The 14,409-nt window shown below is 42.6% G+C and overlaps 2 protein-coding genes across 4 annotated transcripts; both read left to right on the plus strand.

Moving 5' to 3' along the window:
* Positions 1-1,621: 1,621 nt before the first annotated feature.
* znf451 (zinc finger protein 451) lies at positions 1,622-9,883 on the plus strand. 3 transcript variants are annotated; one of them, XM_084561570.1, is made up of 13 exons: positions 1,622-1,860; positions 2,157-2,220; positions 3,054-3,137; positions 3,234-3,347; positions 3,928-4,039; positions 4,282-4,432; positions 4,511-4,637; positions 4,731-4,890; positions 6,084-6,231; positions 6,335-7,851; positions 7,927-7,977; positions 8,181-8,246; positions 9,733-9,883. In XM_084561570.1, exons 2-13 carry the CDS (start codon positions 2,161-2,163, stop codon positions 9,771-9,773), a joined length of 2,631 nt encoding a protein of 876 aa, XP_084417696.1. In that variant the 5' UTR covers positions 1,622-1,860; positions 2,157-2,160; the 3' UTR covers positions 9,774-9,883. The 3 variants fall into 3 exon arrangements, with proteins under 3 accessions (XP_084417696.1, XP_084417697.1, XP_084417695.1); XM_084561571.1 differs by having other exon boundaries at positions 1,622-1,782; XM_084561569.1 differs by having other exon boundaries at positions 1,622-2,220.
* Positions 9,884-11,311: 1,428 nt separating this feature from the next.
* bag2 (BCL2 associated athanogene 2) lies at positions 11,312-13,991 on the plus strand. Its single transcript, XM_084561066.1, has 3 exons — positions 11,312-11,477; positions 11,783-11,892; positions 12,705-13,991. Exons 1-3 carry the CDS (start codon positions 11,356-11,358, stop codon positions 13,097-13,099), a joined length of 627 nt encoding a protein of 208 aa, XP_084417192.1. The 5' UTR covers positions 11,312-11,355; the 3' UTR covers positions 13,100-13,991.
* Positions 13,992-14,409: the final 418 nt, after the last annotated feature.

Raw genomic sequence — 14,409 nt, forward strand, 5'->3', positions numbered from 1 at the left:
TATATGCGTATGTGCAGACAACCTGCAGGATTAGGGAGACACAGCAGCAAAATGTGGTCCTGATCCAGCGCCGGTTATGTAATTTTTGGATGAGCTCATATCATCTTTCTTCTGCGGGATGAAAGACTCAGGCAAACAAAGTGACAGCAGAAAACAAAGTTTTATTTGTGTGGCGTGTCTGCATGTGTATGCAGGATACATGACAATCATAGTGCTTGTGTCTGGCCATCTATGCACAGATCTAATGACATACTACATTGCATTCGTCTGTGTTTTACATGATACATGAGAGTATATATAGTTCATATATAGTAATGTTATATGTTTAACACATCCAGTGCAATCCAGTACAACAATCTACTTGCCTTTGTGTCTACTAAGTGGCTAGGGGTATACATCATGCTAATCATCATGTGTTCTAAGTTGATCGATGGATGTACACATTTTATAGTATATGTTTCATGGTTATGCAATTTGTGCATACATACAAATTTAAGTCACATATATGCAATCATACACAGTAGGATGCGAAATGCTTTTTACAACTAGCCCTTGTTAAAAGACAGAATACATAAGGCTAAACAGGGAAACACAGCACAGCTACTGCGTTTACAACAATATATACAACTATACGGTGTATACTTAGATATATACTGGCGGCCATCATTTGTTTGACACCTGCAGAAGGCTGCTGGTGTTTGCTTCTTCATTCTTCATCAGTCCAAGTTGGAATCATGCAGTTTTTATATTTTTTAAGTAATTATCCAGGCATGTTCCTTACAAGTTACTTCACAAGTATACTGTAAATATCATTGCATGTGATTGTCATACCATGTGCAACACTATTTCTTCGATGAATGGTGGTTAAATATATCTTAATCAGGCCTTAATAAATAGGTCATCTTGGTACAGCAATTCCCCCGACAAGGTAATGCTACAGTATCACACTCCTGCCCGGATAAAGTCAACTGCACAGGCGGAGTTTCGCCTTGCGTTTGTTCTGTCGCAGCAGCAAATAACCCCGTCCGCGCGGCACACTCCGCATACAAAAGGAGCGCTCCAGCTACACGTGACGTTACAGACCGGGGCTAGTTGCGTTTACGTTGATTTGGGATGTTGTTGCAGCTTGCGACCACTCTGTCAACCGAAAGAGCCAACAGAACAAGCTGTGGGTAATGTAAAGTTCTGCTTAATTCAGCTATTGGCCTCAAGCATATTTCATGAACGCCAAACTTTTGTATATTTAACTTTAAGTAGGGTGAAAGCAACTGCAACTAAAAAAGCCAGAACGCAAAGCTAACGTAGCTAGCCAGGGGTGTGTGGTACTTTCCTGAACGGCTGTCAGAGTGAAGCACTGATTACTGCTTTTTTTTTTGCAGCTAATCAAGCTGTTAACCAGATGATAGTTCATAATACAAAACTATGTGAACGCGGTGTTTCACGTCGATGCCATGTGTGTAAAAGGAGTCAAAAATACAACTTGCATCAACTAACAACGGCTACATGTTTTTTTTTTGTTTTTTTTTTTATGCGGCACCTGAACGTTCCATTGTGGCGCGTAACGTCTTCTTCGCTCTTTTCGTGAGCCGTTGAACCGCTCGGAGCTCAGTCGCACCCCTGGTGGTCAAGAAGTATATTACAACAACACTGATTTAAAACAGTTGCGACAATAGCGCCCACCTCGGCGGCAACAACACAGAGAGGAGACACACTTGGGAGCTAAAGGAGGAAGACATTATGGCCCATGTTGAATTTATAAACGAGTTTTGTTGAGTGTTATGAGTAAGTGGCGTTTTTGCTACTTTACACAAGCCAACGAACCGTTGCTAAGTAGGCTACAATAACCGCCCTTCGAGCGAGGTAACGTTTTAACGTCCGTCTGCTCAGCAACGTTAACTTTCTATTATTAGCTAAGATGACAGCGGTGATCGCTGAGTGGCTGCATATCACGCTAAGATTACTGTAGCTAAACAATATTAGCGCACTTTCACGGTGTTCATGGTTAGCTAAACCACAGCTGTGTTGCTAAGGACTACCGCGCCCCAACTTCACCGTCAGGCCTAAAGCTGAAGATGCACCTGGTGTTAAGTTGATGTTAGAAGTCATGGGCTGCAGCTACAAACCGCTTGACTTTAGTGTTTGGTGTTTTTCCTTAGATAAATGTCTTCTCCAGCTCAAGCAGACGGAGATGAGGTGGAAGAAGAGGTGGAGTTTGTGTCAGTAAGTCATGTGTACATTTAAAAAAACAACAATTTCGAAAGATAACACAACCGATTGCTTAGTTTTTGTCACAGACTGGCCTGATTTGTATGTGGATGCGGCCTTATAATCAGACTAGATTGCCATTTACATTATTCTCTTCGGTGAATCAGACATGATATATGTGCTGTATGAATAAGCTACTGCTCCATATAGTAGATCAGAAGATGAGAGAGCACAATTTCAGCATTGTGCAGGGTTTGTTGATTGTTGATTTGTTGATGAAGTTCAGAGATCAGTCTTAGTACTATTGACAGTTTCACTTTTTTATCTGTATTGTATTCATTCAAAATAAAATAATGAATTCTACAAAAAAAAAGGTTTAAAAGTGACATCTAGTCACTAAATTTTCCTTGGGCAGTGTGTTTTACACGATTTATGCACAATATTTAGATTGTCAACATGCAAGTGGAGAAAAGAGGAAGCAAAATTAAAAAAATCTTGCCTAAATCAACACATGGATGGGATATCTTTGACTGACTGAGCCGCTCACCTGATCTCAGTGACTGAGGATGCTGAAGACCAACAATAAAGACAGAGTGATACCACAACAAGCAAGATCTGAGGATGGCTCCAGAGAAAGCATCCGTAGGGAAGATGCAAATCTTCTTCTCTTTGTGATGCAGATTTAAGACGGCCATTGACTTCAGACGATTATCTGCATCATATTAATATGATTGTTATGTTTGGCCCTGATCTCTCTCTCTCTGGGTACTGTGTGTGTGACGTTCCCTCACGATCTGGACTGGCTGTGCATGTCATAAAACTGACGCAGTGTCTTGTGCTTGCCTCAGGAGTGCCCTCTCAGACCAGTGCTGGAGTGTATTGATCTGTCGAGTGGTAGCGAGGATGAGGGATGCTCATCGGTGGAAGTCACAGTGAGTGGCTAACTAGAACATCTGTTTATTGTAGATGACGCGAGTACCTGTCTGGAGTTTTTGTGACGTCGTTGTGTTTGTCTCTTTCCGCCGCAGATTGAGGACAAAATCAGTCGTCACAAAGCGCACGTTGCATCTACGCTCGACAGGCTGGCTCACCAAGTTGCTCAGGAGAAAAAGCAAAGAGCAGACAAATGTCGAGCGTTCAAGGTAAGGTTGGTTCCGAATAAAGTTGGGCGCGCTGAAGTGCTGCTTGTTAGACTGTAGTTTCCATTAATCTTGTTTCCATTCAGATGACAAAGGAAATTAGACAATGTGATTTGTGTTGTGTGGGATCAACCTTGAATTTAAATGTTACAATCAACTCAGAAATGCCCAAAAAGTGATTAAAAATGTGTCTCTTGACTACTCTGTAAATATGTGGGAATATCTTTGGCATAAGACTCCAGCCTGTCACTTTAGTGCTTCTTAAACATGATTAACAACTTTATCAACAATATTTGTTTTCTATATTTTCATTAAAAGGCTAATTTTAACATTGAATGTCCAGTATAATGTTGGTTAATGTTTGCTGTTGGTTTATGGGGCCAGTTAAGGCCAGTTGTAGCAGGAACAGTGCCCCCTTGTGGACAGAAGAGATAACTGTAACAACCTGCACTTGAATGAACGCAGCCATCTAATTTTTTAGTGTTTGTCACTAAGAGAACTACATTTAAACACTTGATATTTCTGTTTCAAGAAAAGATGCCAAGATATGTTATTATGCTGTTATTTCCTTGTCGCTTTTCAGGAGAAGCAGATCTTGCAGAAAGCTCATGGACAGCAGGAGTTGGCCTTTAGCTCGACAAACGGAGTTAATCATGAAGCAAAGCGCTGTGTTGACATGTGGTTAAATATGCCAGGTAAATTTATAATCTGGATCAGAGACTCGTTGCATAATCGCTAACAGTGTTGTTTGCAGATCCTTCAGTGTTTCAGTGTTGGGACTCAAGGGAGCAGAACAACTTTTGTACTGTGTACATGAGTGCAATATTTTGTGCTGCTGCGACAACCCACTTCCTTCATAGTGCAATTAAAATGTTGTTTTGTTTTAATGCAGCTTCAGTGTCTGACTCCCATACTCTACTGTTGTGTTTTTATATAGGTCTTCAACCCGGATTCATCAGTACTGGGTTTGGAAGAAGGCGCCAACCTGCTCCTTTGCCCAGAAATAGTTCAACCAGACACACGTGTCCTGTTATTAACTGCGGTCGAGTTTTTGACAACACTTCCCTTCTCGATGGGCACTTAAAAAGGTAATAATTTTCTCTTTGTGTCGGTGTGGGTGTCGTGCCTGAACTGTTTTCAAGAGTACTGGTGTATTCTCTGCGCAGGTTTGACCACTCCCCCTGTGACCCGACAATCAACCTTAAAGGAAGTGCGTCTGAGATGTTTGCGTGCGTTGCCTGCGGTCAGCATTTTCAGACTAAAGAGTCGTGGAGGAAACATCTCGAGTCAAAGGTTTGTGCACTTTTCTGTGGGATAAATAAAAGGATCATATCTTATTTTAAGTTTTTTTGGGGAAATGCTGATCTTATAATTCTGGTGCACCAGCTGTCCTCGTCCAGTGCTGACGGTCACAGCGCCGATCAGACCTGCCAGCGGATCGTGTGTTTTGCCTGTCCTGCCTGCTACCTCCTCTTCAACCTCAGAGATGAGTGTCTTCAGCACATGTCAGCCAAAAACCACTTCACAGACTCACTCGCCATGGATGGTAATGTAGTGAACTTTCTATCCCTCTAAAATTTTTGAATGTTTGATCTTAGTAGAGAAAAGTTTTACAAAGGCAAATAGACTGGAGATGTTTTGCCACTCATCCAACTAGCTTCTAGGTTTTGTATGTTGGGAACATCAGAGAGTTGTACCCAAAGAAAATTCTCTAGGGACCATATACACACTTGTAATAGAAACAATTAGTTTTAATCCATTTTCCCCAAATGAATGATACTCTAACAAACCATTAGTGGCCAGAAACTGTGGAACATCTACAAGAAAACCCAACAAGTCCAGCTGCCTTTGTGCTGATGGTCGGGAACCTTTCAGACACATGTTTTGTATAAACCGATCAGCCACAACATTAAAACCACTGACAGGAGACGTAAATAACATCGACCATCTTGTGACAATACAATGTTATGCTGGGAAATGTGATATTTTGAGAATATCCCTCCCAGAGCTCTGACCTAAATCCCAGCATCTGTTGGATGTCATGGAGGGAAAAAACAAAATGCCCACTCATAAACATAAACATTGTTTGTGAAATATTTCGCCTGACATGTGTGGTCTTTCTTAAATAGCTCATACTTTGACATTTTTTGATGTAGTGCAATGAAATGTGTATATTCTTAAATGTGACTTGCATGCACCGATCAGCCACAACTTTAAAACCACTGACAGGAGAAGTCAATAACATCTGTGACCATCTTGTGACAATACAACGTTCTGCTGGGAAACTTTTGGACCTGGGATTTGTGTGGATGTTACTTAGGCATGTACCACCCTGAGACAAGACCAGGCACCCCCACCCCATAGCAATGACTTTCCTTGATGACAGCAGCCATCCCCAGCAGGATGTAGCCTGACACCGGCACCAGCACAAAAACGGTTTAGGAACAGCTCAAAAAATATGAAGAACAGCACAAGGTGTTGACCTGGCCTCCAGATTCACTAGATTCTAAACTGATCAAGTATCTGTGGGATGATCCACATAGACCCCTCCCCTCAACCCATAGGACCCAAAAGCTCCCACCACAGGACACCCTCAGAAGATCCATGTCCATTCTCTGATCAGTCGCAACTGTTTTGAGGGCACAAGGGAGACCTACACAATGTTAGGAAGGTGGTCATAATGTTATGCCTGTTATGCCTGATTGGTGTAACATGTACCTCTTGCATTTCTTGTTTCAGAAACCAAAGGAAAAGCAATGCCAGTTCCTGTCCCACAGCTTGTTAAGAATCGACTCATCGCTTTGTGCAAAGACTCAACGTTCAGCGTCCGATGCTCTTTATGTCACAAAGTACTGACCTCACATCAAGCAGCTCAAGCTCACTTTAAGTATGTTCCATTTTGCTTTGTTCTGCAGACTGATTTCGTTCATTTTGGTTTTTTTTTTTTAGTGGAACTGATTCTATTTCTGCTCTCTGTTCTTTTTTTTTAGTGTGTACTGTAGACAGGGTTGTGCCGTGGCCAAAGCCGACAAAACTATAGCGCAAATAATGAAACAGCTCCAAGTGCGAGGGCAGTGCTCTCTCTGCTGTAAAATCTTCTTCAGCCAGGCTGATATTGAGAGACACAAAGAATCGCTGCAGCACGACGTAGAGGTCAACCACACGATGGGTAAAGCACTTCTTCAGTACTGCAGGTTTAGCGAAATTCAACACAGGCAGAAGACCGCGAAGGAGAAACAACAGTCCCCTGGCCTTGAGACACCTTTTCAAAAGAAAAACAAGAAGAAGAGTGAATGTGGATCTCCAGCTAAACGGCAGAGACTGAGTCGTGGTGTGGATTCCAGCAGCAGCAGCAGCAGAAACTCCTCAACGGCATGGTTCTGTGAATGTGGTCTGCAGTTCTCAGAGGAAACTACAGCCAGCAATCACCTCCTGGCTGTGAACCAGATTTTCCATCAGTGCGGCGTTTGCGGCAAACACATGGGAGAGTCTTCAATTACCCGCCTGCATATGAGCCGCTTTCACGGGGGAGCACATCTCTCCAACTACCTCTTCTACTGCCGCAAGTGCAAAGTGGAAATGCCTCGGTATGAGGATATCCTGTCCCACGTGTCAGAAGTTCACAGCGGACACACCTACTTCACCGAGCAGGAGGTGCCTGAAGAGCTCGCTGCAGTCCTCAATACCAAGGCGTCCACTAGCAGTGAATTCGCCCTGCATGCATCCTCTGCGTCCAAAGTCCAGCCGACCGCAGTGGAGACACCTTCTCCCAAAGGGGAGCAGACTTGGATGTGCAGGATGTGCGAAGACGTCTTTGACTCAGAAGCGGCCGTCCACGATCACTGCAGCGATTTGAGCAGCCACAGCTTTCAGAGATTCATCTGTGGACACTGCCCTCAGAAGTTCTTTAAGGAGTCCACAGTACGGAGGCACTGCATCAATGAGCATGACGGGCAGATAAAGAGCTCCCATTTCTGCGGCCTCTGCGACAGCATGCAGTTCGAATCTGAGGGCGAATTCTTGAAGCACTACAAGAGTCTTCACAGCAAGGACTACTACTGCATGGACGACAATGTAGCTGTTCAGCCAACTGCTGCTGCTGCTGCTGCTTCTGAAACGACCACCCAGCTCACGTGCCCCTGCATGGGGTCAGAAAACAGCAAAGAAATGAAAGCTACTTATACGCAGTGCATGAGGAATCTGGCCGCTGAAGGAAAATGTCAGTACGTGTGTGCTCCTTGTAGCGTATCTGTGCCTTCCTACGCACAGATGAAGACTCACGTCCACACGAAACACGCAGCTTTAAACCTGGACAAGACCTTCGACATAGAATGTAGAGCATGCCAGAAGAGTTTTATGGACGTCCCAAGTTTCCATAAACACTATCACTCCCAACACTGTACGCTGGAACCCTGCACAAGTTCCAGGACCTGCAGGAAAAAACCCAAAGCAGAAACTACCACTGTAAAAATACTAGACGCTGTCGAGATCAAACCAGACAAAAATGGTACGTCAGAAGAAAACGGTTGAGGTTTATTGTCCATGAGTACGTGCGGCTTTTAATTCTGGTTGTTTTCTGCAGATACTGAAGATGAAACACTGGTGAAGTTGCTGGATCAGACCGACAAGGAGAGTAAGTTCAGACGCTGGTTAACTTAAGAGCGTGGAATGAAAAGAAAGAAGGCTAGGCATAATTCTATCTATAACTTGAAGAGTAGTATGCCTTTCATATAGGAACACATTATGCTTTGTTGTTTATTTGTAGTTGTCTTAAAGTATCTTAATTATTTAGATTTTAATAAATCAGCTGCTCAATTCCTCTGTATTGTATTGCAGATGAATCAGATGATGAAATGAGCCATGCGCTGTCTTTGAGTGCAGAAGAAGCAAGAGAGTCAGCAGGTATGTGTTCATCTGGCTGAGTTCGTGATACTTGTGCTTCCCCTGAGAACAGTTTAAAACTCAGAGCAGCCTTAAGTTACAGCTTTATTCCCGGTTTTACATTCTCAGGTGCGTTTTTGATCTCTTTTGCTGAGTCTGCTTTACATCCCTTTGGTGTAACCTGTCACTGACGCTGAAATAATTACCTTTCATAGCAAGTGAAGAGAATTTAGTCCAAAAATCACAAAAGATGTGATGCGCTTTTCTTTCCAGCTTAGTGCCGCATACAAGCTCAGTGTCTGAGACAATTAAATTTGAATAAAAAAAATCAATACATTACATAACGGTTATCTTTGGGTTCTTTTGTTCTTTTTCTAAAGAAAGTGCAGGTTCTATGGATGTGTATTATTTAATTGGAATGGCATGGTGTTGATAGATTATGCGGGACTGTTACGGAAGCCCCTTCTACACATCAGCATGCACACTTGTTCACTGTGAATATTCTGGACAAATACTTGTTCTATTAGAGACATGGTCTCAGTCAGACATTACACTGACTAGTGCTCGGTAGCTGGCGGGCTAAACTCTGTTTAATGTCTGGTCCAACTTTTTTTTTTTTTTTTTTCTTACATTGACTGAGTTGAACCCAATTCCAAAGCATACAAGCTGCCTCCTGAAACAATATTTTGAGAATATCCCTCCCAGAGCTCTGACCTAAATCCCATAGAGCATCTGTTGGATGTCACGGACGGAAAACAAAATGCCCACTCATAAACATAAACCTTGTTTGTGAAATATTTCGCTTGACATGTGCGGTCTTTCACTAAAATAAATAGAACATACTTTGACATTTTATGATGTAATGCAATTAAGTGTTTATATTCTGAAATGTGACTTGCATACACCGATCAGCCACAACATTAAAACCACTGACAGGAGAAGTAAATAACATTGACCATCTAATGAAATATTCTCCTGGGAAGCTTTTGGACCTGGCATTCGTGTGGATGTTACTTAGACATGTACCACCCACCTAGACCAGAACAGGCACCCCCAACCCATAGCAGTGACACTCCTTGATGACAGCAGCCATCCCCAGCAGGATGCAGCCTGACACAGACACACACACAAAAACGGTTTAGAAAAACATGAAAACCAGCACAAGGTGTTGACCTGGCCTCCAAATTCACTAGATCCCAAACTGATCAAGTGTCTATGGGATGATCCACAGAGGCCCCTCCCCTCAACCCATAGGACCTAAAGGCCCCCATTAACAACATTTTGTTGACAGAAACCACAGGACACCCTCAGAAGGCCCATGTCCATTCTCTGATGAGTCACAGCTGTTTTGGAGGCACAAGGGAGAGCTACACAATATTAGGAAGGTGGTCATAATGTTATGCCTGATGTGTGTATTCATATACTTTCTGGGGCTGAAAATATGAGGTCACTCCATGTTCATGTGCTTTAAAAGACCAACCAAAAGCAGTGCTTTTTGTCTCCACAGAGTTGGAAGAAGTTCTTCAAAGAAGTCTCCTGGAGTTCTAAGGACTTCACAGTTGTTTGGGTTTTTTTTTCACCATTCATTCAACAATATATTATTTTGTACAAGGTAATTGTGTTCAGGATATAATAAATAAATGGTAGTTGTTATTTTATCTGTTTTGTATTCTTTTGTACACACTGTGTAAAGCGTCAACCATGCAGATTGCGTGTTGTGGAAGGTTAGTTTGAGGCAGCGGCCGTATGCACAGTACATAACGCTTCGGTGCGTCGACACATGCTATAGATGGCATCGATGACACTGCAAGATGCCGTAGCTGAACTTGTGACCACAGTGCCAGCTGTGTCTCCAGTTACAGTCTCTGTTTTCATCCAGACTCGAAGTCCAGTGTATTGTATCCACCGGTCTTTCTAAGGTCCTGATTTTTATTGTGTTGGGTTATTAGATCTTTTTGGGTTTTTTTTTTTTTAGAAATGAATTTATTTTTTATTATTTATGGCTCTAAACTCAAAAGTATTAAAAGAAGCATTATTATTTTGTTCTGCAGAAATGTGCTTGCACCCCTATGAAGCACTGAATAAAACTTTTTGACGACTGAAACGTCTCATATTTTGTAATCAAATTTAAATCTTTAGTACACTGGCTTCAATATAAATATAATGTTTAACTGCAGCTGTGGCAACCTTTGTTTTACATGTATTCTCAAGTTGTCTTTATTAGTCGTTCCTTTTGAATTGGATTCATTTTCAAATATTAAGTGTTATACAAAACATCCATGAATTCCAAAAATAATACTACTAATAATACTAAAACCGTTTTGTAATAGCAGAAGTAAACTCTGAGTGTTTATGCAGTCAGGGAACAAGATAATTGGCAGCGGAGTTGTAGAATTTGGCAGCTACCGCCTAACTGAAGTGTCAGAGGTGAAACTGCCGTGAGGAATATTTTAGGCTCGCTTGTGCCGTTCTCTGTGGGTGGAATCCTATTTTATTCTCAATTAGATGCTAAGACACGCACGCACACAGCCTTTAGCAGTTTATTCAGAAGACTATACAAGCTTTAAAATATTGTAGTACTTAACAGAAATTTGCATTAAATACTTTTGAGAATTGGTTCAAGTAGATTTTGGCTACAAATTGTGTTACCTGCCTTTGTCGCTAAGTATTACTCTCAGCTTTGAAGTTCATATTTACTTAAATGTACACTTTTAATTTTTACTTGCTAAAAAGACGGCAATCTCAGTCCCATTACAAAAGTTTTTTGTTTTTGTTTTTTGTTTTTTGTTTTAAATAACCTCACCTACAGATATTAGTTGGAAATACAAAGCTTTAAAATCTAAAAGTGTGTATGCGAAGTATTTCCGGGGACGGGATGACCGTTCTCGGGGACCTCTTAGGGTCCGCGAACCTCACGTTGAGAGCCACAGATCTGGTCTCCTCGGGAAACTTCTACGAGGAGTAAGTGGAGGAAGCGGCAGCCCATGTTAGGAAATGTTTTCCCTGGAGCGCAGCTGTAGTCGGTGGAGCTACAGTCAGCTGGACAGCGCAGAGCGTGTTGGTCGCACGTAGAGTTCACTCGGATCTGGACGGATCTGAACAATAATAATAACAATACGCATTCACCTTAATGGCCCAGGCTAAAATACAAGCGAAGATGAACGAACCACCCTGCAGCAAGTTCAGTAGGACACTGTCCATGGCAGATCGCTCGGGACGCCTGCTGGAAAATCTGGATCAGCTGGAATTGAGGTGAAGTAACGGACCGCGCCATGTGCGTTATGTACGACTGAGTGCCTGTTTTATGGCAGATCACGTGTTTTAGAAGCTGGGATTTTAAATGTAAATATAAAAAAGTTTGTTTTTTGAAAACACATGCATATGGAATAAGTGGGTGTCTTAACAAAAATATAACTTTTTATTATTATTATTATTATTATTCAGTGTACTTGTTTTTGAGGTTAAGATTGACTCCGATGGTTCATTCTTAAATACTTGGCTCACAATTTTTGCAGTGCAAGGATGTGGTCGTGACTTGTTGTCTCTGTCTCGGTCAGGGTGGAGGCTTTACGCGAAGCGGCATCGGCCATGGAGCAGGAAAGGGAGTGCATCCTGGAAATGATTCAGTCCATACAGAACAGTCAAGAAATGCATAACATCTGTGCTGGTGAGGCTGCTGACACCGCAACGCACTGAACGTCAAAGGTCACAGGGGATACTCACTGCTCAAAAAAACACCACTGGAAAGAAATCAGTCAGGAGAGTTACCCTAATAGAAATTGCAGTTTTTCAGCTGCTCTGATGTCACTGCAACATTGTGATCCTATGAGGTTATGCTTTGAACGCCTCTTTGTGCTTGGGTGGTGATGTTCAAGAACCTCTAGGGGGTTTAGAAATACAAAAGGCGGCTAGATAGATTTGTGCCCCACCCATTTAGACGTTTACTGTACATGAGTCAGTCAGTTTTTATTTCCATTTATCCCGTACATTAGAGGATACACAAAGAGATCTTAATCTCATTCATTCAAAACGCCGAGGAACATACTTCCAACTCAAAACTGCAACACAGTTCAGTGCAGTACATATGCCATAAATACTACCACTTATATAACGCTTCACGTTGTTGAGGGCGTAGGTGTCAGTTGCATGAATACATATTTAACTTATATTATAATCAGCATCCTTCTGACTTGAGGTTGAAAAGGTGAACTTGTGTTTTCCTGGAAAAGCGTAGACTTTCAGGGTCATTCAGTTGGTTTACATCATACTTGGCTTGGATCCACAATGCATTAGTACAAATACATTCACCTAATATGTCTCTGGACAGTTGGCGACTGAGCACTAACATGATCATGATAGCCCACTAAGTGTGGATGATAATTAGACCAAACATTGAGTGCTTCCTGTTGTAACAGATTAGTAGCAAAATGTATTTCCCCTTAAATAATGAAGCACTGATTTCTTTCTTGAATCTTCCAGGAGAGAGAGAAGAGTTGAATTTAACCGCAAACCGTCTAATGGGCCGGACCCTGTCTGTGGAGATCTCTGTCGGCACAATCAGAAACCCCCAGCAGGAGGATGCCCTGCGCCAGGCCACGTCTATAATCGACGAAATAGTGGAGAAGCTACTGAGCGACATGGACGGCAGCCGGGAGCGGCTGCTGGCGCTGCTGGCGGCCTGCGTGACCGAGGCGCCGCCCGTCGCCATCGACCAGAAGTTCCAGGCCATAGTGATCAGCTGCGCTCTGGAGGACCAGAAGAAGATCAAGCGGAGGCTGGAGACTCTGCTGAGGAGCGTGGAAAGCGCTGAAAGGAACATCAAGATTATGGATCATCAAAAACTTGACGATGCGCAAGCCAACGGGGCGCAGTAAGACTGGTCAACAAATTATTAAATGTGTTTTGAATGTCACTAACCTCACAAAGAACTGTGGTAATCCTGCACTAACGCTCAGAAGGACTCTACATGCAGCAACGAGCCTGCTGGTCCATAAGGGAAAAGCACAGTGATACTGAACCAAACTATTGACCGTTGCATTGATTTTGCTTGATGTGTTTACACTTCACACAATGCATGTTCACATATGCACTTAAGCAAGAAAGAAGACACAATTCTCCACTGTAGGTCTGGTCACCATCTCTTAAAAATCCAGTTCTCATAACCAGCTTGTACTTAAGTGCCTATAACATGTGTACAAAGTTTTAGGTCTTATAGAAAGTGTGAACAGCAAATCATATGATTTTGTATTACTTGGTTATAGTGAACTTTTGGACAGTTTGACAACTAATGACTCCAGTGATGGACAGACTTTTGTTTCATTGCCTCATCTCTTAAAGTTGGTGAGGATTTTATATGTGCATGCACTACCTCTGTGTGAAGGCAACACAATCATCTTAAGCTATGGATTGAAGTTTGTATTTGCACAAAGCAGTTTCTATGTTAGATGTTAAAAAAAAGTGAATAAAAACACATTGTCTAATAATAAGCAGCGAACTTTATTTTTGTTAGAGACCAATCACATCAGTACATGCCGACTGGCCACAACATTTAAAATGCCAAGCTGTGACAAGAATCTCTTATGTCCTTCTGGGAGACCTGCGTCCTGGCCTTTAATGTGGATGCTACTTTGATACGTACCAGCACCTGAACATCGTTGCAGACCAAGCACACAATGTCCCATGGCAAAGGAAAGGGGGTGTTCCCCGGCCAAGCGCACAATCCCAGCCATACGCATGATGGAAAAGAAAACGTGATACTTATATATATATATATATAGACCAGCCCACCTTCTCCCATTCCTCCGTGGTCCAGTTCTGATGCTCACATGCCCGTTGTAGGCATCTTGAGCAGTGGACAGGGGTCAGCATGGGCACCCTGACTGGTATGTGGCTATGCACACACCTTTTTGTCAGAGTTAACACAGTCTTTGTTCTTCGCTTGTTCTCTGGAGGGTTGCGGGGAAGGCTGGAGCCTATCCCAGGTGTCATTTGGCGAGAGGCAGGGTACGCCAGTCTGGACAGGTCGCCAGTCTATCACAGGGCTAACAGAGAGAGACAGACAACCATTCACACTCACATTCACACCTACGGCCAATTTAGAATCACCAGTTCACCTAATGAGCATGTCTTTGGACAGTGGGAGGAAGCTGGAGTAACCCACGCAGGCCGAAGGAGAACATGGAAA

This window comes from Chelon labrosus (genome assembly GCF_963514085.1).
Source record: "Chelon labrosus genome assembly, chromosome: 15".
Taxonomy (NCBI): Eukaryota; Metazoa; Chordata; class Actinopteri; order Mugiliformes; family Mugilidae; genus Chelon; species Chelon labrosus.